Here is a 27,891-nt window from a genome sequence, read left to right on the forward strand (position 1 = left end):
TTTCAATGGGAAAAACGGCCATCTGTTCCGACAGGCCATTTTTTTACGCGGCCGTTTTGAAAAACGGCCACATTAAAAAAACGCACGCGAAAAAGAAGTGCATGTCACTTCTTGAGCCGTTTTTGGAGACGTTTTTCATTGACTATAGAAAAACAGCTCCAAGAACGGCCGTAAAAACCGCAGCAAAAAACGCGAGTTGCTAAAAAAACGGCTGAAAATCAGGAAACCGCTCCGTATTTTCATACGTTTTTTTAGTAAGCGTGTGAACGTACCCTAAAGATTCATGCATGCAACATTGACGAGTGTACGAACCCGTACGGATTTCCCTGTTATGGACCTGTAGGCATCATGAGCCGCCACCAGGGGCTCCCATCATTATGACTGCTTTCCCCCCAGTGTCCTGTATGAAGTCTGCTGTGATGAGTGATGGTGTCATGACTTGATGCGGTTCTTGTCTGACTGTATTCTGATATGAGATTAGTGAGAACATAATTGATTTTGAGTCGATCGCTCTGACCTTTGGTGTAATAGCAGAGGGCCCGATTTATCTTAACATTTATAAGGGTGTGTTTCTAATTATACATGGAGCGTGTACACGGTCATGTCATTATATACGCTGCATTGTTTATACTCACATCGTGATCGCTACATCTGATTAAAGGTTATTGGGTGTGACAGTATCACACCTTGCTGCACACTTGTGGATTTGCTCTTAGAACATGTTATGTTCTTATAAGGCTCTGTTCACACTTGCGTTTTCGTTTTTCTGTTCTGTCATAGGAATAGATTAAAAAAAAAAGAAAAAGTGTCGCGGCCGTCACAGGAGGTGATCAGAGCCGAACAGAGGGTAGGAATGAGTATGAGGAGGGAATGTGAAGTCTGCGGCTTAAACATAATACTGTAACTTTTTTTTTTTAACTGCATTATTTATAATATTTCTAATTTACAGAACGTACCCAATCATTTCCTACCACCGGCAAACTATGGGTGGCCGTACATATTAGATGGCGGTCAGCTAAGCGCTCGCGTGGTGGACAGCTATTCTTCCTCATCCCCCCATACACATGGACGATTATTCCAGCGTGCCTGTATTCTGAATGGATAGAGGGAAGTCATTTGCTGCCAGACCCTCCGAGCAGACGCCTTATCTCCTTTGACAGCAGAAGGCGCTGCCATCGGATGAGAGGTGAGAAGCCGTCACGCACATAAAACCGTGAGCCGATCCTGCGGAAACTGGCAGGTTCGGCCGACATAATATAACGTGTATTGCCGCCTTACCTTGTGTGCTTCAAGAAACTTTCATCTTCACAAAACAAACACCCTGAACTTCTTCTGCGGTCTACTGTAAGGCTATGTTCACACGCAAACGCAAAATACGTATGAAATGATGGAAGGCGAAAACAGCTCCTGAATTTCAGAAGTTTTTGCATGTACTCGCGTTTTTCGCGGCGGTAATTGGAGCTGTTCTTCATTGGAGTCAATGAAAAACGGCTCCAAAAACGTTCCAAGAAGTGTCCTGCACTTCTTTGACGCGGGCGTAGTTTTTACGCACCGTCTTTTGACAGCGACGCGTAAAATTACACCTCGTCGGCACAGAACATCGTAAAGCCCATTGCAAGCAACGGGCAGATGTTTGCAGACGTAATGGAGCCGTCTTTTTCAGGCGTAATTCGAGGCGTAAAACGCCTGAATTACGTGTGAAAATAGGTTGTAAATCCCTTGAATCCATCACGTGGCCGGGTCTCAGCTCGGCATCGGAAGATTGATATTGCTTTTCACATGTTCTCTCTGTAAAGATCAGAAGAAGATGCTCTGATCCCAAGTCTGACAATATCAATGTTTGATTTTTGGTTTTGCTGTTCCCTTTACAAATAAAATTCCGTATCATGTAGAGCTAAACCACGTAACACCCAATAATCCTTCCCAAACCGGGGCTGGACAACTCCCAGGAGCGCAAAAATCTGAGCTGGTGATGGTTCTTATTGCTCGGCCACCGCAATGTCAGACGGGTCCCTGGACTGGGAATAGTTTGATCTCCCGTTTTCTAAACTGGATATCGATTCGTTCGTGTTTCTTCAGCTTTTTTGTTTTCTACAGTATTTCTAGTACTGGATGTTTTGTTTTTTATCCTATTACAAGTGTAAATTGAATGTCTGGAAAGCAGGATCATTTTATCAACTGGGAGGAATTTGGAAATTTGCTGTTGCATATATTCTATATAAGGTGCCCATACACATTAGATGAAAGTCGGCCGGACCGGTTGACTAATCTGCATGGGGGTCCTGACTGTTGTGGACATGTTGGATTTCAGCTTCATGGCATCGGCTTAATCTACTTTCCTTAATAAATTAAACGCACACGCTCAGTACATGTTCGGCTCTGTTCACACCGTGTTTTTGCATCCTATTGGAAAGTACTATTTATTTTGATTTTTTTCAAGATTAGACAAAAGGTACCTTTTAAAACAAGGTACGTATTCTGTTGCCATTGATTTCTATTGCACGAAAAACAATATCCGTCTGGGTCTTGTTCTTCAATAGGAGTGAAAAAATGGAGATGGGAAGAGCATTCCTCTTGTTTCTTTTAAGTCTTTATGGTGCAGGACCAGACCAGGGGTCCCGATTACCCCCACAAACATATAGTAAAAGTAGAAGGTAGGCAGCACTCGACGGGTGAATAAATCATCAGTGGTGTGATTGACACTGGAATAAATCACCGGTGGTTTATCCTCACCCCTTGAGTTCGTCCTACCTTCCTCTTTTACCATCAGTTTTGTGTCCAGTTACATGTTTTAAAGGTAAATTTGACCATTAAATAAAACCGTACCTTTCAACAAGATGCAAAAATATGGTGTGGAGCAATAGCGGTCAGACAAACAACAGTTATCTAAAGTGTATGGGCACATATAGCGGACAGTGGTGCAGATTGAGCGTAGGGGAAGAGGGGGATATAGTGTTTTGTCTGATTTTTAGCTCTTAAGGGGGGTTTTTACACAGGACGATTGTCGGCCAGACGAGCGTTCATAGAATAATTTCCCTGTGCAAACAGAGGAACGACCAGCAGATGAACGAGCAAAGAAACAGCCGCTGGTCATATCGTTTTAAAAAAGTGAAATATTCTGGTTGTCGGCAGCGCATCTTGGTGTGTAAACAGGAGACGCGAAGCCGACATGATAAGAATGTATGGGGACGAGCGATTTGAGTAGCGACCGCTCGTCCCCATCCATAGCTCCTTGCGACAGGAGCAAACGAGCGCCGATCAACGATGTCTCGTTGATCGGCGCTCGCTGCACCGGCCGCTTATCGGCCGGTGTAAAAGGGCCTTAAGAAACATTCAGCGTGCAATTACAGATAAAGTGATATCAGAAACAATGATCGTAAATGCTTCTTTCACCTGATGCAGTGGTCTACGAAGGAGGAGGCAAATGACACAAACTTCCATATTTTCTTATTCTTTGCCCTTATATCTGTAGCTTTTACATAGTCCAGTTTGCAAATGTTTTTTCCAGCAGCCTTGTGACCATTTATACACTAGAGTCTCAATATATAATATAGTAGATTGACGAACGTGATGATTACTTGAAGCTTTGGTAGAGCTTCCTTGGTCTCTTACATGAGGTACCGCCATGGGTCACACATAGACTCCACTCCGCATTGGAGTTGCCGTGTTCTGACTGGTCTGTAAAATCTTTTATCAGTAGCAATAAAGCTACAAAGAAATCTTCCACCTCTGTGAGAGGTTTAATCAGCAGAACCCTAATTACGTCAAGCCGAGGCCGGTTCTCAACCAAGTTCATACATTTAGACAACGGAGGTGAAACTCGTAGGACCAATGACTTATTGTTGCCATTTTCCCTCTTTATATAAATGCCTTGTACCACTTGATGCTCATCCCTTTGGGCATCAGACTTCTTGACCTCTTCTGCCTTCATGGTTCTTGGTCTGTTACCAGGAGCTGTACGTTATTCCTCCTGCATGATTGTCTTACAGTGACATCAGCTCCCACAGCTGCAATTAGCTGCCGACAACTTTTCGACTATTTGCCAGTCATTCTTGACATCCAAAAATGATACAGGTAGATAACTGGTTGGTCGACAGCAGGGTTGGTTGCTGACTCGTCTGTGCGAGCTATGGGTGATGCGCTTGTTTTTTAGCAGGGTAGTTAGTGTGAGGTCATAGTTATTGGATTTTTGGCAGGATCCAATGCAATAATAAAATGTAATCAATTCATCAGAGTCATATCCCAGCCCAAGGTCCCGCACTTTCACCTTCAGACTGTGTCTGCTGCAGTCTCCGCTCTTATTACCATTTTCCCCTTTTCCGGTCTTCTTATTCTTTTTTTTACCTGTAGGAGAGCGTTCGGCGCGAAAATGAACGTTATCTGGTAATTCGTCGTCACTGTGGGCTCTGGAGGTTACGTTTTCTGCAGAATAAAAGTGACAGCTAGTGAGTGTCTGACCTTTATTCTCTATCAATCATCATTGAGACACTTCTGGCAAAACGGAAACATTTTAGTTCTACTTATTCTTAACTTCATAAGACTAGTATTAACTTTCCAGTTGGACACCATCCTCCCCTATTTTGTTGAAGTTCACTGCTAATGCAATAGCGGCGAGGTCTACTGCATCTCCCCAACACAAAGGGCATCCCCTTTAGCTGACCATAAACATCAGATTTTTGATAGCACATTGCACTTATTTTTAGGTGGTTCACCAACAATCTAATGGAACCCAGTCCAGTAAACGGCACCAGAGGGGTCTGGTACCTGCTTATCCTTCTGCATGTTTTGGCAAAGTGAGTAATGTTCATGTTGGCTGAATGATCATCTATGACCAGCAATGGGAGGGCGTCCCGGGATTGAGAGATGTGATCTCTGGTACGAACAAAAACCAATAGGGGTCCAGTAGTGGTTTTCTCCAGGGGGTATTTCTCTGTGTTGGTGACTGCATGGCACCTCATAATAATGTTATTTCATTTTTCCACTACTGACAGAGTTATTATTGCTGTGTGATGGGTATTTCTATAATGTTTCTAGAACATTTTAAACATGAACCCAGAAGAAAAGACTTTACTCACCATACATAGAACTCTCTGGTGATTTAATGGTTTGTTCTCCATTGTCCTCCACAAACAAGTCCATGCTCTTGGGGTCAATGGTTCCAAAACTGTCAGATTCCCTTTCTGTGTTGGACTGTCCCTCCAGAACTGGAGTGGGAGACCCAGTGGCTGTCATCGCTGACAGAAGCAGCAGAGATACTGCAAGAGTCCAGAGTGTTACCTGGTGAAATGGCAGCAAATAATACAGGTTCATATCCCCGAAGAAAACAATGGGAGGTTGTTATCCGTAAAAGAGATGCAGTCCGATTAGGTTAAAGTGTAGCTACACCTTTATTACAGTTCACATCTAGATATTATCTTTCATTAACATATCTGGTACGGATCTCCAGTCACATCGAGAGCCATATCCATGACTCACTCCAAGTTTAAGACCTTTTTTTCATCATAATTATTGTCAAATTCTACAGGACAATTAGAGTGCGAAGAGTTTGCTAATAATGGGATTCCCTAATATACAATGTATACTAATAATTATTTGTTGCCTGTATTGACCTGGGAGTGATCCGTGAATTTGAAATTGATAAATCAAATAAAACAATGCACGATTATAATTTCATCTTTGCAACCAACTATATATATATATATCCCGATATATATTACATTTAAGAAATTATTTACAAAATTTCACGTATAAATAACAAATACATTTTCCTCCCATTTTTTATTTATATGGCTTTTTCATATCTTCTAGTACATAGGTCAACACAAGGCTTCCATTTAGATTTAAAATCGCTTCCACATCAAAGTATCATTTTTCATATAATATGGTCTTATATATTTAAATCTTCCATACAAATAAAGTGGAGGGCTACAGGATGTCCATTTCTTAAGAATTTCTAGACATACTAAAAATAATAATTGAAGAATTAACTGTACCTGTAATCTATTATATAAGGTGTCAATCCCAGTCGAGTCACCCAACAAAATCAAAATCTCATCATTATCTGTCCCAAACGGTGCAATTTCTTTAATGTATTCTAGTACCCGAGTCCAATATCGGTGTAATTTTGGACATCTCCAAAGTAAGTGAATCAGGTCTGCATCTGAAGTTCCACACTTCGGACAGCTAATGACGGATCTATAACCCATTTTTGCTAATTTTTTAGGTGTATAATGAAATCTATTGATCCCCATAAAGTGTTGTGCCATATTGAGTGAAACCTCTTCCCAATTGCTGTGAATCGCTTCCCATTGGGGCTCGCTAATTGGTCCCAAATCCCTTAGAATTTACTACTAAAAATAAATAGATATATTGTTTTTTAGAGCCTAAACTCAAGTGTTTATAACAAAGTGAAATGACCCCATTATAGTGAGGTTTGTTTATCAAAATATCCCCCCAAAGGAAAAGGTTTAATTCCATATTTGTGTTTATCTTTAGTGGATTTCCGTGCGTAACTTAATTGACGATCGGATAACCACCCTTCTTTTGGTAACCCCAATTCCATCTGGAGGACCTGGAAGGATCGTAGATTACCATTTTCAAGTAAGTGATATATTTGCGTTATCCCATACTTAACCCAAATTTGTGAGTCCCTTATTTTAGGAAATTCTTGTAGATAAAGATTATTCCAAAGAGGAGTAAATTCCAAATATCCCCCATAGGATAGTATAGACTTAGCCTGTTTAACATATAGTCTTAACAAGGGGTCCGAAGAGCATTGGGGTCCAATCAATACTCCCGATTCTAATATTTGAAGAACACTCCGACCCTGTCCATACCCCCTCTCTTACAATATCATCATATTGACAGCAAGAGGTTTACAGTATAAAAATTGTTGCAATTAAGATGCCAAAAAGTATTTCAAGAAGTCCGGAAAAGTAAAACCCCCCTCCTTAACCGGACGACAGTCTTTCTTTATTGGATACAGGGGGCGTTTGCCCCTCCAAATAAGATCTTGAATAATAGAATGAAGAGTTATAAAAATAGTACGAGGTAACCATAACGGGGCGTTACCAAAATTATGAAGCACCAAAGGCAATATTACCATTTTAATGAATGCTATTCGTGGCACATATTGGGGTAATATCCTGTTCCAAATGTTAACCTTATGTCTTAAGGTAACAAATAATGGGAGAATATTCAATGGCACAAACTCCATTATTGTCCTAGAGATTCTAATACCTAAATATTGAATAGATTCCACCACCTGAAGTTGTTGTTCTCTTAGTACAAAATTGGAGTTAAAAGCCATCAATGACGACTTTTCCACATTTTATCTTTGCTCCTGCGAATTCTCCAAAATTCTCATACACTTCTATGACATGACAAATATCAGATGTGTCTCTAAGGAGTAATAGCAGATCGTCAGCATATAGGGACATTATTTCCTCTACTTCACCCATCAAAAATCCTTTTATTCCATTATCTTTTCTTATGCTAACTGCTAGGGTCTCAATAAGTAAAATAGAAAAAAAGTGGGGAGAGGGGACATCCCTTTGCGGTACCTCAAAACAAAGAAAAATAAAGGGGAGAAACCTCCGCTCATGGCTAGCCTAGCCTTAGTGTTGGAGTTAACCGTTTTTATCCATTTTATAAAGCTATCCCCAATGCTAAAATACTGGAGTACGTCCCCAAAAAATGCCCCATTCCAAGGTGTCAAAGGCTTTACAAGCATCTAAAGAGAATGAAGCTCCGTGTTGGAATTTGACACCACCATATTGGATAATGGTAAATGCCCTCCTGAGATTGCAAGAGATCGGTTTCCCAGGAAGGAATATCCAGCCTGATCCGGGCTCACCAGGCAATGAACAATTGTCATAAGTCGATTGGCCAGCACTTTGGTTAAAATCTTCATATCCGCGTTCAGGGGATATATAGGCTGGTTGGATTCCACATTCAGTGGATCCTTCTACTTTTTTGGGATTAGAATAATATTTGCTTCCATCATAGAAGGCGGAAGTCTTCCCTTGGAAAAGGAAGCAGTAAAAATATTATAAAGATGTTCTGAATGAACATCTTGGTACCAAGTATATCCCTCATAAGGGATTCCATCCGGGCCTGGGGCCTTGTTTTTTGGAAGATTTTTAATCACATCCCTTATCTCCTGCAGTCTCAGGGGGGCCTCTAAAACCCCTGTTACACCAGCCAATTTTGGTCGGTGCAACGAGCGCCGATCAACGAGGCAGCTCAATGATCGGCGCTCGTTTGCTCTGGTCACAAGTTGCTACGTATGGGGGTGAGCGGTCGTTACTCCGATCTCTGGTCCCCATACATTATTATAATGTCGGCAGCGCATCACTCTGTTTACACACCAAGATGTGCTGCCGACAATGATAATATTTCATCCCTTTTCCTAATTACTGAAATAAATGAGGATCATTTTGACTTTTGATTATCGAGGCTAGTCATTCCCCCCCCCCCCCACACACTCCCCATCTCAAAGAAATTCCTTTTACCCGACCTAAATTACGCTTTTTTTTTATTTTAGCCAAGGTTAACTGTCTATCTTCATATTGAACTTGCAGATTATGCCGTTTTAATTTATATTCAGCCTCTTCTAGCACTATTTTAATGGCCGATTCAGCTTTTGGCTGACCGTATCCATCATACCTCTGAAGAATGCTTCAAAGGCATCCCAGACAATACAAGTGGGGGGCAGAACCCACATTGACAGAGAAAAAAAAACAAAACTAAGCGGTTGCCGTATGCTATCCCCTATCAGTGAGTTCTGCAGTGCATTAGGACTAACCTTAATATTACCTTGCCACCGTTTTTTTGAAAAATAAATTCTACCCGCATCAGTGAGTGATCAGATACTCCCCGTGCCTCTTATTGAACTCTTAATTAGACTCAACATCTTCTCATTAGCAATTGCTGGATCTATGCGGGAGAGACTATTCGTGGATTTGGGGTAACACGAGAATTGCGGTGTGTCCGGGTGTCTAGACCGCGAGACATCAGTCCAGTCTACCTCGCCTAGAAAGTCCAAAAAGGGGTACTTTTTTAGAATTATAAGAACATTGCTTCTACGCACTCTACCTTTTCATCAGGGGCGATATTACAGTCGCCTATTATAAGTAGAGGCCACTCATCCTTATCCCTCACATACCCAAATTTAAAGATGAGGGATGGGGATTATAGACAGCCACCTTTGTGTACTGCTCCAATACATCAAATTAATGAAGTGACTGCAAATATTCTACTGTTTTGGGCCTACAGCTCCATTTCAGACCTATGTGTCTCCATGGTTACAGACTACAAACAAACCCTGTGTAGTCTGATCCTCCCGGTGTAGTCTCTACCACCTGTGCAATGCTTCTTGGTAACAGGTCCAGTAGGTTACCAAGAAGTAGGGGACAGATGGAAGCGGGTATCGCTATGGTACATAGGTCTGTCTTGGAGCTGTATACACAAAACGTTAGGAAATTGTTGAAAAAAGGATCACATCTCTTAATGTTATATTTTATTATATGTGCATTAATAATGATGTATCCAAATCCGCTTTATGTCCATTGATCACTCTATGGCCAGTTACAATATATTCACCTTACAGCTCCAGGGCGGGGTTGTCACAGACTGGGATCCTCTTCCCATGAACGGCTCGTGCCTGTCTGCAAACATAAAAGGATTGATATCATTAGATGCAGTTCCCTATTTCATTGGTGAGCGCTCTTTTATATCACAAACCGTATATATGACAATGGAAACCGCAATGCAACGTTGTAAACATGTAGACGACGTCTTTTCAGTCCAGAGCTCGAATAACCCCCTTTAAATATCATCTCAATTCTGGGGATAGATGACCTCTTGTGTATAAATATAACCACTGAAACCCTTTGAGTTGCATCATCCGTCAATCTCCGATAGGTTTAGTGCAGTCCTATGTAACACCGCATATAATAACTCCCAGCAGTTCGGTTACTATTAATCAGACATATATTAAATATTTAGGGAAACCCCAATAATGCCGTCCAATGGGTTCAGTGGCCTATAAATACAGTCCGTTATGGTGCATGATTGGAAGGAGTAATAGGTTTCAGGAAAACATCATTGAAAACCGCGTCCGCATGCATTTTACTGTAATTGTCATGGATTTTCAGTTCAGAATCCACTGGAAATCTGCGACATGTGAACTAAGTCTTAAAGTTTATTTGCTTTGTTAACATCGGGTCTGGGAATAAGGCAAATTTGCCAGACACAGGTTCTGTGTCGACGCCCGTGGGCAATCAGTCTGCACCTGCTCCTATGTCTGTGAGACTGACTCCATCTTCCACCACTCAGGATGGCAGGCTTAGGAGTGGGAGAGCCTATCACAGCCTGGCCAGACGGAGCTGGCTCCCGCCCACTGTCTATTTATACCTGCCTTTCCTGTTCCTCCTTTGCCTGTGATTCTTCTATGCTTGTTTCCTGGCTCTGCTGCTGCTTGTACTACTCATCCTCTGCTTGTGATTGACCTTGGCTTTCTGACCACTCTCCTGCTCAGCGGTTTGTACCTCGCTCTCTCCTGGTTTGACTCGGCTCGTTCACCACTCTTGTTGCTCACGGTGTTCCGTGGGCAGCTGCCCCGTTTCCCTAGCTTCTGTGTACCCTTGTCTGTTTGTCTGTCTTGCACTTACTGAGTGTAGGGACCGTCGCCCAGTTGTACCCCGTAGCTTAGGACGGGTCGTTGCAAGTAGGCAGGGACTGAGTGGCGGGTAGATTAGGGCTCACCTGTCTGTCTCCCTACCCCGTCATTACACAAATCACATTGGAAGCGTTCGCCACGAGCCAGGTATTTGTCGTTACTTATTCCCTTTATGATCTTTCCACCATCTGGAAGAAACAAAGGCTTCTACATAGTGATATGTGCACGCAACGCGCTCAGTGGAGACGTGAAGGCAGGGTCTTGTAACGTTTAACTAGCAGTGGTAAAGGGAAGGTCTCTCGTAAAATATTCTGTATGTGAAAATATAGCACATTTTCTGAAAAACCTACATATTTATAGTGTAAAGTGCCGTGTGAAAGGACTTGTATGAGATTACAAGAAAAGGTCCGCTACTTCCAGAAACTGCATCCCACTTGTCCAGGGCCGTGTCTTGTATTGTTGCTCAGACCCATTCAGGTAACTACCAGACACTGGACATGAGATTGACGGCCCACAAGAATATACGAGCAGCGTCTATGACATATAGAGAGATAAAATGTTGTACGGCTCCTGATAATTATCTAGAATTATAAAGACTGGCCTAAGCTCCGCTCCAGGGAGGACAGGCCACGTGCTGCAACAATGGTGGCCCTTGTCTACACCGTGGGCACGGCTCCCGTCTTCAGGAGAAACACATTTGTTTTGAAAAGAGGAAGAGACAACAAATGCAAATTATTTAGGTGGAGAACACAAGGATTGTAAACACTATATGAAGAAACGCATGACCTCAAATAGAATTCACAGTGTGACAAATTTTGCTTCGGGCTTACAGTTCTCTAAAGGCAGCCTGCAGTGTAAAGAATGGTGGTTTTCATTCTGGTTGTCCTGTCTTTTGTAATTGTTTTATTTATATAGGTCTAAAAAAAAAATGCCATTCTTACTACACTTTAGACTTTTAATATAGTGTATATCTGGTATAAACAGGAGGAACATATATTTCAATATAGACATGCCCTGTAGCTATGACAACCAAAATAAAAACCTCATTTCATAGTTACATAGTTGATAAGGTTGAAAAAAGACACAGGTCCATCGAGTCCAACCCATAATCATCCTTGTTAATCCAGAGGAAGGAAAAGCCCCCATGAGGTTGATGCCAATTGCCTCATTTGGGTAAAAATTCCTCCCTGACTCCAAATTTGGAAATCAGAATAAATCCCTGGATCAACGTCCCATCTGCAGAATCTAGGACTCGTAACCTCTAATTATATTTTTAAAGAGAAGCATCAAGGCCCTTCGTGAACTTGTTCAAATAATCAACCATCACAATTTCCTGTGGCAGAGAGCTCCATAGTCTCACTGCTCTTACTGTAAAGAATCCCCGTCTAGACACCGAGGATGAACCCTTGTCCTTGTTACAGGGCTAGGTGTAAAAAGATCATTAGTACTGTCCAATTATATATTTGTACATTGTAATTAGATCGCCCCAGACGTCTTTTTTTCTCTGCTGATTAGGACCAAGTTTCATAACCTTTCTTGGTCCTGCAATCCGCCCATTCCCTTAATTACCTTGGTTGCCCTTCTTTGCACCGGTCCTAGTTCAGCCATGTCCTTCTTATACACCGGTGCCCAAAATTGTACACAATATTCCATGTGCGGCGTGACTAGTAATTTGTAAAGAGGCAAAACTATGTTCTTGTCATGAGTATCTAGTCCTCTTTTGATGCATCCCATGATTTTATGTACCTTGTCTGCAGCTGCCTGGCACTGGTTGCTAAAGGTAAATGTCCTGTCCACCAATATCCCAAAATCTTTTTCAGTATTAGTTTTACCCTTAAATGCAGAATAGTAAAATCTTGACCCTGCCTTAAGAGAGCAATGAAATGTTGCCAAAGAGAAACAATGTTTATATTACAAAATAGTTTGTTTTATAACCAAACGGCTTATTTTTGATACATTTTAGAGCTCCTTTATATTACAGGAGCATCAGTCTTGTATCAGTGATCGGTCATTTGACCTCTAGGTTCACGGTTTTTATTTAATTTACAGATTATTCATGAACCTGCTAAAAACTATAGACCCTGCAGTGAGTTACCCTGCAAATAGAACAGTTTTCTATATTCTCATACCAGATAGTGAAACTTTTATGTCATTTACTGATTGAGTCTCTCATGATTAGTCCACAACCTAAGGCCAGGTGGGTTATGGAAAATTAGGGTTTTTTTTGTTTGTTTTTTAGTAAAATCTACAATAAACTTAAACATTTGGTGCTGATTTGTTACAGGATACTTCCAGTATTTCTTATATATGTTCTGTATTTTGCGGTGTCTAATTCCCTCAGGTCAAAAAAAATTAATTGCAGATTAACCTTGTGACCTTTCCTCCATAAACCTGGTAGCAAACTTAGTTGTCCCGTCAGCCAAATTTTTACAAAACTGACCACAAATTTATTCTTTAAGAGTAGCCAAAGACCTAAGACAGTCGGCAGCCCCCCAACCCCCCCCCCCTCCCGGGTCCTCCATTAATGACCACTCAGTACAGCCATAGCAGGTTATTGCCAGGAGGGAGAGAGATAAGTGGCTGCCAGATATCTCTGGCACCACTTATATCTGGAAAATAAAGGACTGGGTGAGTTTTACTCATCTGATCACTGTTTGTCAGCCTTTCCCATAGACATAAGATCATGTTGAAAATCAACATTATCCATAACCCAAAAATCTTCTGTCTATCGCCAGCCTTAGTTTCCGTACACGCGCTCGCAGGTCTACAACAAAATCAAACAACAAAATTCAAACAACAATGCAAATATAGGACACTATACACCAAGTTTTCCATACTAGTAAAATAAACCTATTCGGGTAATTTAACGTACCGGGGCAGTTAATTCTTTCGCTCTGATCCCTCAAATGCAAGTTTCCAAGGTCCATAACACCACAGGTAATAACAGTTACTGCCGCATGTTACCGAGCTGTATAGTTGATGTTGCCGTCTGATATAGACTCATCATACCTCCCAACTTTTGAATTCGGAAAAGAAGGACATGTTAAGCCACGCCCCTAACCACGCCCAATATCCCGCATAAACACATCAAATCATGGGCAGATGCTTCTGCAAATAACGCGCGCACATTCTCACTGCGGATCTCTGGACTGTCTGGATATCACAGATATTATGGATCAGGTTATATTGTCTTTGTGTTACTTTTCCTATCTTGGGTATAACATTTGCTCATCACGGCGGCAGCAGCTGCAGGACAAACCAACAGGCTGAGAACAATGAAAGTCAAGAGGGAGACCCTGTGGTGGATGACTTTTCAATTGACAGGTAGCAGAGTTACATGATGGGGATGTTTTTTTCCAGTTGTGTAACTCTGCTGCCGGTCAATGGAAAAATCATCCACATGAGCCCCTTGTAGATAGCTCCACACACAGCCCCCCTGTACATAGCTCCACACACAGCCCCCCTGTAGATAGCTCCACACACAGCCCCCCTGTACATAGCTCCACACACAGCCCCCCTGTACATAGCTCCACACACATCCCCCCTGTACATAGCTCCACACACAGCCCCCCTGTACATAGCTCCACACACAGCCCCCCTGTACATAGCTCCACACACAGCCCCCCTGTACATAGCTCCACACACAGCCCCCCTGTACATAGCTCCACACACAGCCCCCCTGTAGATAGCTCCACACACAGCCCCCCTGTAGATAGCTCCACACACAGCCCCCCTGTACATAGCACAACACAAAGCCCCCCTGTAGACAGCTCCACACACAGCCCCCCTGTACATAGCTCCACACAAAGCCCCCCTGTACATAGCCCCACACACAGCCCCCCTGTAGACAGCGCCACACACTGCCCTCCTGTAGACAGCTCAAAACATTGCCCCCCTGTAGATAGCGCCACACACAGCCCCCTGTAGATAGCGCCACACACAGCCCCCTGTAGATAGCGCCACACACAGCCCCCCTGTAGATAGCGCCACACACAGCCCCCCTGTAGATAGCGCCACACACAGCCCCCCTGTAGATAGCGCCACACACAGCCCCCCTGTAGATAGCGCCACACACAGCCCCCCTGTAGATAGCGCCACACACAGCCCCCCTGTAGATAGCGCCACACACAGCCCCCCTGTAGATAGCGCCACACACAGTCCCCTGTAGATAGCGCCACACACAGCCCCCCTGTAGATAGCGCCACACACAGCCCCCCTGTAGATAGCGCCACACACAGCCCCCCTGTAGATAGCGCCACACACAGCCCCCCTGTAGATAGCGCCACACACAGCCCCCCTGTAGATAGCGCCACACACAGCCCCCCTGTAGATAGCGCCACACACAGCCCCCCTGTAGATAGCGCCACACACAGCCCCCTATAGATAGCGCCACACACAGGCCCCCTGTACATAGCTCCACACACAGCCCCCCTGTACATAGCTCCACACACAGCCCCCTGTACATAGCTCCACACACAGCCCCCTGTAGACAGCGCCACACACTGCCCCCCTGTAGATAGCGCCACACACTGCCCCCCTGTAGATAGCGCCACACACTGCCCCCCTGTAGATAGCGCCACACACAGCTCCCCTGTAGATAGCGCCACACACAGCCCCCCTGTAGATAGCGCCACACACAGCCCCCCTGTAGATAGCGCCACACACAGCCCCCCTGTAGATAGCGCCACACACAGCCCCCCTGTAGATAGCGCCACACACAGCCCCCCTGTAGATAGCGCCACACACAGCCCCCCTGTAGATAGCGCCACACACAGCCCCCCTGTAGATAGCGCCACACACAGCCCCCCTGTAGATAGCGCCACACACAGCCCCCCTGTAGATAGCACCACACACAGCCCCCCTGTAGATAGCTCCACACACAGCCCCCCTGTAGATAGCTCCACACACAGCCCCACTGTAGATAGCGCCACACACAGCCCCCCTGTAGATAGCTCCACACACAGCCCCCCTGTAGATAGCTCCACACACAGCCCCCCCTGTAGATAGCTCCACACACAGCCCCCCTGTAGATAGCTCCACACACAGCCCCCCCTGTAGATAGCGCCACACACAGACCCCCTGTAGATAGCGCCACACACAGACCCCCTGTAGATAGCGCCACACACAGACCCCCTGTAGATAGCGCCACACACAGACCCCCTGTAGATAGCGCCACACACAGACCCCTGTAGATAGCTCCACACACAGCCCCCATGTAGATAGCTCCACACACAGCCCCCCTGTAGATAGCTCCACACACAGCCCCCCTGTAGATAGCTCCACACACAGCCCCCCCTGTAGATAGCTCCACACACAGCCCCCCCCTGTAGATAGCTCCACACACAGCCCCCCTGTAGATAGCTCCACACACAGCCCCCCCTGTACATAGCACAACACAAAGCCCCCCTGTAGACAGCTCCACACACAGCCCCCCTGTACATAGCTCCACACAAAGCCCCCCTGTACATAGCCCCACACACAGCCCCCCTGTAGACAGCGCCACACACTGCCCTCCTGTAGACAGCTCAAAACATTGCCCCCCTGTAGATAGCGCCACACACAGCCCCCTGTAGATAGCGCCACACACAGCCCCCTGTAGATAGCGCCACACACAGCCCCCCTGTAGATAGCGCCACACACAGCCCCCCTGTAGATAGCGCCACACACAGCCCCCCTGTAGATAGCGCCACACACAGCCCCCCTGTAGATAGCGCCACACACAGCCCCCCTGTAGATAGCGCCACACACAGCCCCCCTGTAGATAGCGCCACACACAGTCCCCTGTAGATAGCGCCACACACAGCCCCCCTGTAGATAGCGCCACACACAGCCCCCCTGTAGATAGCGCCACACACAGCCCCCCTGTAGATAGCGCCACACACAGCCCCCCTGTAGATAGCGCCACACACAGCCCCCCTGTAGATAGCGCCACACACAGCCCCCCTGTAGATAGCGCCACACACAGCCCCCCTGTAGATAGCGCCACACACAGCCCCCCTGTAGATAGCGCCACACACAGCCCCCCTGTAGATAGCGCCACACACAGCCCCCCTGTAGATAGCGCCACACACAGCCCCCTATAGATAGCGCCACACACAGGCCCCCTGTACATAGCTCCACACACAGCCCCCCTGTACATAGCTCCACACACAGCCCCCTGTACATAGCTCCACACACTGCCCCCCTGTAGATAGCGCCACACACTGCCCCCCTGTAGATAGCGCCACACACTGCCCCCCTGTAGATAGCGCCACACACAGCTCCCCTGTAGATAGCGCCACACACAGCTCCCCTGTAGATAGCGCCACACACAGCCCCCCTGTAGATAGCGCCACACACAGCCCCCCTGTAGATAGCGCCACACACAGCCCCCCTGTAGATAGCGCCACACACAGCCCCCCTGTAGATAGCGCCACACACAGCCCCCCTGTAGATAGCGCCACACACAGCCCCCCTGTAGATAGCGCCACACACAGCCCCCCTGTAGATAGCGCCACACACAGCCCCCCTGTAGATAGCACCACACACAGCCCCCCTGTAGATAGCTCCACACACAGCCCCCCTGTAGATAGCTCCACACACAGCCCCACTGTAGATAGCGCCACACACAGCCCCCCTGTAGATAGCTCCACACACAGCCCCCCCTGTAGATAGCTCCACACACAGCCCCCCCTGTAGATAGCTCCACACACAGCCCCCCTGTAGATAGCTCCACACACAGCCCCCCCTGTAGATAGCGCCACACACAGACCCCCTGTAGATAGCGCCACACACAGACCCCCTGTAGATAGCGCCACACACAGACCCCCTGTAGATAGCGCCACACACAGACCCCCTGTAGATAGCGCCACACACAGACCCCTGTAGATAGCTCCACACACAGCCCCCATGTAGATAGCTCCACACACAGCCCCCCCTGTAGATAGCTCCACACACAGCCCCCCTGTAGATAGCTCCACACACAGCCCCCCCTGTAGATAGCTCCACACACAGCCCCCCCTGTAGATAGCTCCACACACAGCCCCCCCCTGTAGATAGCTCCACACACAGCCCCCCCTGTAGATAGCTCCACACACAGCCCCCCCTGTAGATAGCTCCACACACAGCCTCCCCTGTAGATAGCTCCACACACAGCCTCCCCTGTAGACAGCTCCACACACAGCCCCACTGTAGACAGCTCCACACACAGCCCCCCTGTAGACAGCTCCACACACAGCCCCCCTGTAGATAGCTCCACACACAGCCCCCCTGTAGATAGCTCCACACACAGCCCCCCCGTAGATAGCTCCACACACAGCCCCCCCGTAGATAGCCCCACACACAGCCCCCCTGTAGATAGCTTCACACACAGCCCCCCTGTAGATAGCTCCACACACAGCCCCCCCCCCCCGTAGATAGCTCCACACACAGCCCCCCCTGTAGGTAGCGCAACACAACCCCCTTATACTTTGTGCCACAATGCCGCCAGAGCGGAGAGAGGTAGAGGTAGCCGGCCCTACTGCTGCCACTCTCCGCTCTGCTTTGACGTAACTCACTGTCAGAAGAAGGCAGGAGTCTTGCAGCGGCGTTCTCATTGGTGTGGATGCCGGCCCGGGAGTGGACCGGTCCAGTCACCTGAAATTTTTTAGTCACAGAAATTTCTTCAACAAAATCTGCTGCGTGTCACTGCACCCTTAAACTTCTTTCCCCTGCTGTCTGGTCCACATTATTTCATTTTACTAATTATGTTCCTCCAACTATGAACATCACTTTATGTCAAAAATTCTGCGCTGATTGATATGACGATATATCTTTGTAGCGATATGAGCTTTATTTTTCTGATACAGAACTCTATATCCCTGACATAGACATAGCTACATGATAAAAGTCTTGCTGCAGCCACCACTAGGGGGAGCTCACTGCATGCTGTGTTATTATTGATTTCTATGGGTGCTGTATGAATCTGTATGCACTGGGTTATTATGTAACTTATTTACATATATCGGAAAACAACGCTTCAATCCGTATAAAGACATATTATGGAATTAATTAGCACAGATGTTTTGTTGAAGGTTCACTCCCAGAACACAATCAGCTTCTATTATTTCTGCATCCCTTTCAGCTGTTGGTGCATATGTCACAAGTCACGCATAATTCCGAAATATCCACAGGTGATAGGTGTCGACTGCCTGGGAAAATACAATTTGCATGTCATGGAAGTGGAAGTTTCCCAAATGACGCCTTAGAACATGTAGGAAGAGCTTGGCACCAAACACACATTGAAAGTGCCTTCTGGGCAGCATCACCCAGTGACGTCATAGACGCAAGGCAGCGGTCTCTTCCTTCTCTATATGACATAGGATGATGAATGACCATCATTAATTTCATGCTAAACCACTTTATTTATGCCCACACTGAGATAGAGGATCTGTGACCGCACAGCAATAATCAGAGATGAGCGGCGCCCCTATACATCGCACAATGCGAAGATCATCTTGAAATCTTTGTCGCTACTATATTACTCTGGCTGAAGTCTCAGGCGGAAAGGAATCCGGCTCATCTGCCTCGTATTCCTGCGCACACGTCGTGCATTGGCAGCAGAACAGATTTCAAGCTGATCTCCCATGTGTAAACTAAGGGGTGACCCCCATCATTGTCTACATCATTTACTCTTTCTATTTCATAGTGGGGACAGGTCCTCTTTAAAGGGGCAGGACAAGCTTTCTATGCAATCTCATTTGTAGTGTGACCGCCCAACTGTTCTGAAGGATTTTTCAACTTGTCCAATTCTACTGTTTGCCAACCCCCAAGATAAGCGGTGGAAGAATTGTCTAACAGCTGCTTATCTCCCTGAACACCTCTGGATAAGCATGCTAAATGCCTGAGCAGCAGCATCTGACTGGTCTATGAGGGCTTTGTCTCCGGCAGACGCTGTCAATATGGACGGATTTATTTTACATTTTAAAATAACTGCAGTAAGAGAAAGTTTGGAATCACAACCCGACATCAAGCGCCAGATCTTAAAGTCGTCGTCTCATTCTGTCAACCTCTCTTTAAATTGAAGTTCGCCCAGTGATCAGCGGATGCTCCTGCCCCGGCTTCTTAAACCCTCGATCATTAAGGGCATGTTCAGACGTGGCGTAATGTTTCCGCTGCAAATGTTGGTGCAGATTTGGGGCAATTACGCAATGAATTTGCAGCAACATTTGCATATTTGACAGGTAATTCAGACGTTGCAGATATCACAGCGGACGCGCCACAGATTTCAGTTTTTGCATTGCAGAGGCTGAAATACGCAGTGAAATTCCGCTTCTTCTCCGCAACAGACAGTGCATGCTGGGAGGGGAAATTCTCCACCGCAGCTTGTGGTCCGCAGCGGAGTTTTCCGCAACATCTGAACTAACTTGCCTAAAAATGTATAGAAACAAATGTAAAAAACGTCCGCAGGAGAATTCCACTGCAATTCTGCCACATCTGGCCGTGCCCTAAAGGGTTATTCCCAGCTCTGGGACCCGCACCGATGTCGAGAACAGGGGTCGCCCAATGCCCATCCTGTCTGTCACGGTGGTGGATGGGAGAGGTGGCCGCGCATGTCTGCGTCTTTCTCTATTTGGTTCTACGGGAGTTATTTACCATTTCTTTATAATGAATACAATTTTGTCCTCTCAATAATAACCGGGTTTACACTGTCAGACTGTTGTTAAGTTTCCATGTCTCTGAATTCCTTTTTATCAGTTTCTCTTATCGTAATTCCAAGTGACAGTGTTTCCACTCCTTCTTCTGGGACTCTCGCCAGCACCTGATCAGAGCGGTCACCCTGCAGAGTATCTCACACTGAGGAGCTGTCACCCTGCAGAGTATCTCACACTGAGGAGCGGTCACCCTGCAGAGTATCTCACACTGAGGAGCTGTCACCCTGCAGAGTATCTCACACTGAGGAGCTGTCACCCTGCAGAGTATCTCAAACTGAGGAGCTGTCACCCTGCAGAGTATCTCACACAGAGGAGCTGTCACCCTGCAGAGTATCTCACACTGAGGAGCGGTCACCCTGCAGAGTATCTCACACTGAGGAGCTGTCACCCTGCAGAGTATCTCACACAGAGGAGCTGTCACCCTGCAGAGTATCTCACACTGAGGAGCGGTCACCCAGCAAAGTATCTCACACTGAGGAGCTGTCACCCTGCAGAGTATCTCACACTGAGGAGCTGTCACCCTGCAGAGTATCTCACACTGAGGAGCGGTCACCCTGCAGAGTATCTCACACTGAGGAGCTGTCACCCTGCAGAGTATCTCACACTGAGGAGCTGTCACCCTGCAGAGTATCTCACACTGAGGAGCGGTCACCCTGCAGAGTATCTCACACTGAGGAGCTGTCACCCTGCAGAGTATCTCACACTGAGGAGCGGTCACCCTGCAGAGTATCTCACACTGAGGAGCTGTCACCCTGCAGAGTATCTCACACTGAGGAGCTGTCACCCTGCAGAGTATCTCACACTGAGGAGCGGTCACCCAGCAAAGTATCTCACACTGAGAAGCTGTCACCCTGCAGAGTATCTCACACTGAGGAGCTGTCACCCTGCAGAGTATCTTACACTGAGGAGCGGTCACCCTGCAGAGTATCTCACACTGAGAAGCTGTCACCCTGCAGAGTATCTCACACTGAGGAGCTGTCACCCTGCAGAGTATCTTACACTGAGGAGCGGTCACCCTGCAGAGTATCTCACACTGAGGAGCGGTCACCCTGCAGAGTATCTCACACTGAGGAGCGGTCACCCTGCAGAGTATCTCACACTGAGGAGCTGTCACCCTGCAGAGTATCTCACACTGAGGAGCGGTCACCCTGCAGAGTATCTCACACTGAGGAGCTGTCACCCTGCAGAGTATCTCACACTGAGGAGCTGTCACCCTGCAGAGTATCTCACACTGAGGAGCGGTCACCCTGCAGAGTATCTCACACTGAGGAGCTGTCACCCTGCAGAGTATCTCACACTGAGGAGCGGTCACCCTGCAGAGTATCTCACACTGAGGAGCTGTCACCCTGCAGAGTATCTCACACTGAGGAGCTGTCACCCTGCAGAGTATCTCACACTGAGGAGCGGTCACCCAGCAAAGTATCTCACACTGAGAAGCTGTCACCCTGCAGAGTATCTCACACTGAGGAGCTGTCACCCTGCAGAGTATCTTACACTGAGGAGCGGTCACCCTGCAGAGTATCTCACACTGAGAAGCTGTCACCCTGCAGAGTATCTCACACTGAGGAGCTGTCACCCTGCAGAGTATCTTACACTGAGGAGCGGTCACCCTGCAGAGTATCTCACACTGAGGAGCGGTCACCCTGCAGAGTATCTCACACTGAGGAGCTGTCACCCTGCAGAGTATCTCACACTGAGGAGCTGTCACCCTGCAGAGTATCTCACACTGAGGAGCGGTCACCCTGCAGAGTATCTCACACTGAGGAGCTGTCACCCTGCAGAGTATCTCACACTGAGGAGCTGTCACCCTGCAGAGTATCTAACACTGAGGAGCTGTCACCCTGCAGAGTATCTCACACTGAGGAGCTGTCACCCTGCAGAGTATCTCACACTGAGGAGCTGTCCCCCTGCAGAGTATCTCACACTGAGGAGCTGTCACCCTGCAGAGTATCTAACACTGAGGAGCTGTCACCCTGCAGAGTATCTCACACTGAGGAGCTGTCACCCTGCAGAGTATCTCACACTGAGGAGCTGTTGGCACTGGGTTGACGGACACTGAACGCAGCACCTTGTGTTATCAGCGTCCGTGTTCTCATCAACTATCCACAATATGACCTCAAGAGACTTCAATCCACTGCTGGTTTACCATCTACATTGCGGACGGCTCCGCACCGTATAATGGTGGAGGTCACACAGAATGGATAAATCAGGGGTGGTCCTATCGCCTGTGCACTGAGGAGCTGTCATTAGAGCTTGTAGAAGAGGAGATACAATGTGCACAGAGCACGTCGCTCCGCTACATCATAAGTGAGATAGTACCGATGTAGTTAGAGAGGAATAGCCGGAATTTATAGGACTCCACAGTAGACAGAATTGGGCCCCTACTGTGTGAATAGAACTGAACTGAAGTAAAAAAACAACAACATATTTCCTTGCACAAAGTAGTACCCGCCATTTGGAGAATAGTACCCGCCATTTGGAGAATAGTACTCGCCATTTAGTTAGTAGTACCCGCCATTTAGTTAGCAGTACCCGCCATTTAGTTAGTAGTACCCGTCATTTAGTTAGTAGTACTCTCCACTTAGTTAGTAGCACCCACAACTTAGTTAGTAGTACCCGCCATTTAGTAAGCAGTACCCGCCATTTAGTAAGCAGTACCCGCCATTTAGTTAGTAGTACCCACCATTTAGTTAGTAGTACCCGCCATTTAGTTAGTAGTACCCGCCATTTAGTTAGTAGTTCCCACAATTTAGTAGTGCCCACCATTTAGTTAGTAGTACTCGCCATTTAGTTAGTAGTACCCGCCATTTAGTTAGTAGTACCCGCCATTTAGTTAGTAGTACTCGCCATTTAGTTAGTAGTACCCGCCATTTAGTTAGCAGTACCCGCCATTTAGTTAGCAGTACCCTCCATTTAGTTAGCAGTACCCGCCATTTAGTTAGTAGTTCCCACAATTTAGTAGTGCCCACCATTTAGTTAGTAGTACTCGCCATTTAGTTAGTAGTACCCGCCATTTAGTTAGTAGTACTCGCCATTTAGTTAGTAGTACTCGCCATTTAGTTAGTAGTACCCGCCATTTAGTTAGTAGTACTCGCCATTTAGTTAGTAGTACCCGCCATTTAGTTAGTAGTACCCGCCATTTAGTTAGTAGTACCCGCCATTTAGTTAGTAGTACCCGCCATTTAGTTAGTAGTACTCGCCATTTAGTTAGTAGTACCCGCCATTTAGTTAGTATTACCCACCATTTAGTTAGTAGTACCCACCATTTAGTTAGTAGTACCCACCATTTAGTTAGTATTACCCACCATTTAGTTAGTAGTACCCGCCATTTAGTTAGTAGTACTCGCCATTTAGTTAGTAGTACCTGCCATTTAGTTAGCAGTACCCGCCATTTAGTTAGCAGTACTCGCCATTTAGTTAGTAGTACCTGCCATTTAGTTAGTATTACCCACCATTTAGTTAGTAGTACCCACCATTTAGTTAGTATTACCCACCATTTAGTTAGTATTACCCACCATTTAGTTAGTAGTACCCACCATTTAGTTAGTATTACCCACCATTTAGTTAGTATTACCCACCATTTAGTTAGTAGTACCCGCCATTTAGTTAGTAGTACTCGCCATTTAGTTAGTAGTACCTGCCATTTAGTTAGCAGTACCCGCCATTTAGTTAGCAGTACTCGCCATTTAGTTAGTAGTACCTGCCATTTAGTTAGTATTACCCACCATTTAGTTAGTAGTACCCACCATTTAGTTAGTATTACCCACCATTTAGTTAGTATTACCCACCATTTAGTTAGTAGTACCCGCCATTTAGTTAGTAGTACTCGCCATTTAGTTAGTAGTACCTGCCATTTAGTTAGCAGTACCCGCCATTTAGTTAGCAGTACTCGCCATTTAGTTAGTAGTACCTGCCATTTAGTTAGTATTACCCACCATTTAGTTAGTAGTACCCACCATTTAGTTAGTATTACCCACCATTTAGTTAGTATTACCCACCATTTAGTTAGTAGTACCCGCCATTTAGTTAGTAGTACTCGCCATTTAGTTAGTAGTACCTGCCATTTAGTTAGCAGTACCCGCCATTTAGTTAGCAGTACTCGCCATTTAGTTAGTAGTACCTGCCATTTAGTTAGTATTACCCACCATTTAGTAAGTAGTACCCACCATTTAGTTAGTATTACCCACCATTTAGTTAGTATTACCCACCATTTAGTTAGTAGTACCCGCCATTTAGTTAGTAGTACTCGCCATTTAGTTAGTAGTACCTGCCATTTAGTTAGTAGTACCCACCATTTAGTTAGTATTACCCACCATTTAGTTAGTAGTACCCGCCATTTAGTTAGTAGTACCCGCCATTTAGTTAGTAGTACTCGCCATTTAGTTAGTAGTACCCGCCATTTAGTTAGTATTACCCACCATTTAGTTAGTAGTACCCGCCATTTAGTTAGTATTACCCACCATTTAGTTAGTAGTACCCGCCATTTAGTTAGTAGTACTCGCCATTTAGTTAGTAGTACCCGCCATTTAGTTAGTATTACCCACCATTTAGTTAGTAGTACCCACCATTTAGTTAGTATTACCCACCATTTAGTTAGTAGTACCCGCCATTTAGTTAGTAGTACTCGCCATTTAGTTAGTAGTACCTGCCATTTAGTTAGCAGTACCCGCCATTTAGTTAGCAGTACCCGCCATTTAGTTAGCAGTACCCGCCATTTAGTTAGCAGTACCCGCCATTTAGTTAGTAGTACTCGCCATTTAGTTAGTAGTACCTGCCATTTAGTTAGTAGTACCCACCATTTAGTTAGTATTACCCACCATTTAGTTAGTATTACCCACCATTTAGTTAGTATTACCCACCATTTAGTTAGTATTACCCACCATTTAGTTAGTAGTACCCACCATTTAGTTAGTATTACCCACCATTTAGTTAGTAGTACCCACCATTTAGTTAGTAGTACCTGCCATTTAGTTAGTAGTACCCACCATTTAGTTAGTATTACCCACCATTTAGTTAGTAGTACCCACAAAGCAGAAAGTCACCAATCACTTTTTCAAAACTAAAGCGTTCCTCTGCCTGACTCCGCACCGCCCCTGCGGCAGCTGATATTGCATCTATGGCTCTCAGGTCCGTGCCTGCTCAGTAGTTTTATCTGATGATGATTTTTCAGTTCTTTTTTGGTACAGTCGTAGAGAGTTTTTTTGTAACATTTATTCCTGACAATATTTTTTAAAAAAATAAGAAAAAAAATAAATATCGGAAAAAAGGTAAAAGAAAAACCTGTGTGTGAATATACCCCAAACCTCCTACCCCCTTCTTGCCTCAATGTACCTCCAATGTAGGGGTGGGCAGTGAGAGAAGAGCTTTGAGTACTGAGACGAGGGCCCTACGTGTGACTAGCACAGGGGCCCACTGCTGCTTGGGATAAGTCATTAGGCCCCCTGTACTCTTTGCAGATTTTCAGTGCGGATATTCTACAGCGTTTTCACAAACCTAATGACATTCTGCAGATTCAGAAATCCACGCTGCAGGTCAATTTTCGCATGTCTTTTCTGCAGCGTGTGGATGATTATTATTCAAATCGCATTTACTTTGCTGCTACTTTATTCCGCTGTGGATTGTAACACAGTCTGTACTCTGCAGTGTGGACTTACATCTCATTATGTTGCACATAGAAAGGGGGAGCAAGTGGAGGAGCCCCCGAATCAGACACTAAGCAGCTCAGGAAGACCTTTCCTATGTCAGATGAATGTCTTCTGTCTGTCATTGGATTGCAATCACCTCTTTATAAGGTGCTGTCTGTAGTTCTGCCCATGGCCTGTATCATCCGTACACAATACTTAGTCCTTTACATCACTGCTCAATTTAGCTACTTGGAAAACATACATTCACATGGGATTATCAATAATAATTAAAAAAAAACACAACAGTGAAATAAAAGCATTGCTGGTGAATGATATAAATAGGGAATCATCGTGGCTATAATTTCCTGCAAGTAAAGCAGGTTACATGCAAGTGATTCACATTTTTTTTAATAAAACCCCATGCAGAATTCAGCCACTAGGTGGCAGCAATGTATCCCAGTGAATCTGTCCCCACATCAGCAGGTCCTGCTCAGTCTGTGTCACTTGGCTATTAATAAAGTGGCACCGTATTTTTTGCCAGGGGTCATCATGAAATTCAGGTTCATTCTCTGCATGGTTCCCATAAGAATCTATAACCAAATTAGGCCAAAAGATAGGAAATATCAAGCACCAGACATCCCAAAATGAATATTATATTGATCAAATAGGTAAAGAAACGCCACTTGGGAGATTCACGTAACTGCGGATACGTCGCTCAATTTGGAAATGATCGTAATATCCCTATGTAGAAGTAGCAGTAAAAGGGGCCATCATATAGGACACGTCTACGTCCACTTTTAACGGCATTATAAACTCTGCGGATGTCATTCTGCGCACTGGTCATATTGTTAAAAACTAATGTGTTATTTGTGAATCAACTCCGAAGGAACTGTCCATGGCAGCAAGTGATGGACTACAAAGTCCAATGGGGTCGTCTTCTGCTGGAACATTGGGGCCCATTATTGTGCAAGAGCCGAGGATTCGCTGCCACTCTGTCCGCCAGCACTGCTCTAGCTGGATGCAATGGAGGGGAATCTATTAAGACGGACGTATCATATGCTGGTCTTCATGCGAAACACGCTGGAGTAAAACGCAGCTGATATATTAAAGGGGGCATGCCTCAATAAATGAAGCGGATCTCTGGCTATCTGTGCGCCAGAAAGTCCAAGTTGCTGTAAATTATTGGAAATTTGGTGGATCGCATGAGACCACCCCCCCCCCCCTCCTCCGCTAAGCGGGGGGCTTTGTGGAGGGACAGAGGCCAAAAAAATTAAAAAAATTTGCAAAATAGACAAACCAAAATTGTGCAAATTGCAACTTTTCTACAACAGAAAACTGGTGAAGACTATTGAATCAACTCCCCCGAATGTGTCCATTTATTTGTATTATTTTTTATTGGAAACGTTGTTGATTAGTTTGGATACAATAATCGGTCATTATAAATCTCTCCCCCATCTAGAAATCAGCGCTCCGTTATGTCTTAATGCCGGTTGTGGAACACATGGTAGATGGATGATTGGGGTTGTACCTTTCTCCCAAGACACCAGTATAACAAACCAGAGACCTCCTGATACTTGTAGAGGCGCCGAGACCCCCAAATGTGTATTAATAAGGGTATGTTCACACGCAGTGTTTTCAGACGTAATTCGGGCGTTTTACGCCTCGAATTACACCAGAAAAGACGGCTCCATTACACCTACAAACATCTGCCCATGACTTGCAATGGGTCTTACGATGTTCTGTTCAGACGAGGTGTAATTTTACGCGTCGCTGTCGAAAGACAGCGCATAAAAAGACGCCCGCGTCAAAGATGTGCATGTCATTTCTTGGGACGTTTTTGGAGCCGTTTTTCATTGATTGAAAAACAGCTCCAATAACGTCCGTAAAAGACGCCGCGAAAAACGCGAGTACATGC

At 45.6% G+C, this 27,891-nt stretch overlaps 1 protein-coding gene across 1 annotated transcript in view; it reads right to left on the reverse strand.

The window, feature by feature from the left end:
• Window positions 1-3,327: 3,327 nt before the first annotated feature.
• ARTN (artemin) overlaps window positions 3,328-27,891 on the reverse strand; it is a 50,156-nt gene continuing 25,592 nt past the window's right edge. The window contains exons 2-4 of the mRNA XM_075832069.1: window positions 9,604-9,668; window positions 5,076-5,277; window positions 3,328-4,422 (exon numbers count right to left, since the gene is read on the reverse strand). Of these exons, the coding sequence (XP_075688184.1) occupies window positions 3,995-4,422; window positions 5,076-5,277; window positions 9,604-9,668 (695 nt within the window). The 3' untranslated portion in view covers window positions 3,328-3,994. The remainder of the gene's footprint in view (window positions 4,423-5,075; window positions 5,278-9,603; window positions 9,669-27,891) is intronic.

This window comes from Rhinoderma darwinii, chromosome 7 (assembly GCF_050947455.1).
Source record: "Rhinoderma darwinii isolate aRhiDar2 chromosome 7, aRhiDar2.hap1, whole genome shotgun sequence".
Lineage (NCBI taxonomy): Eukaryota > Metazoa > Chordata > Amphibia > Anura > Rhinodermatidae > Rhinoderma > Rhinoderma darwinii.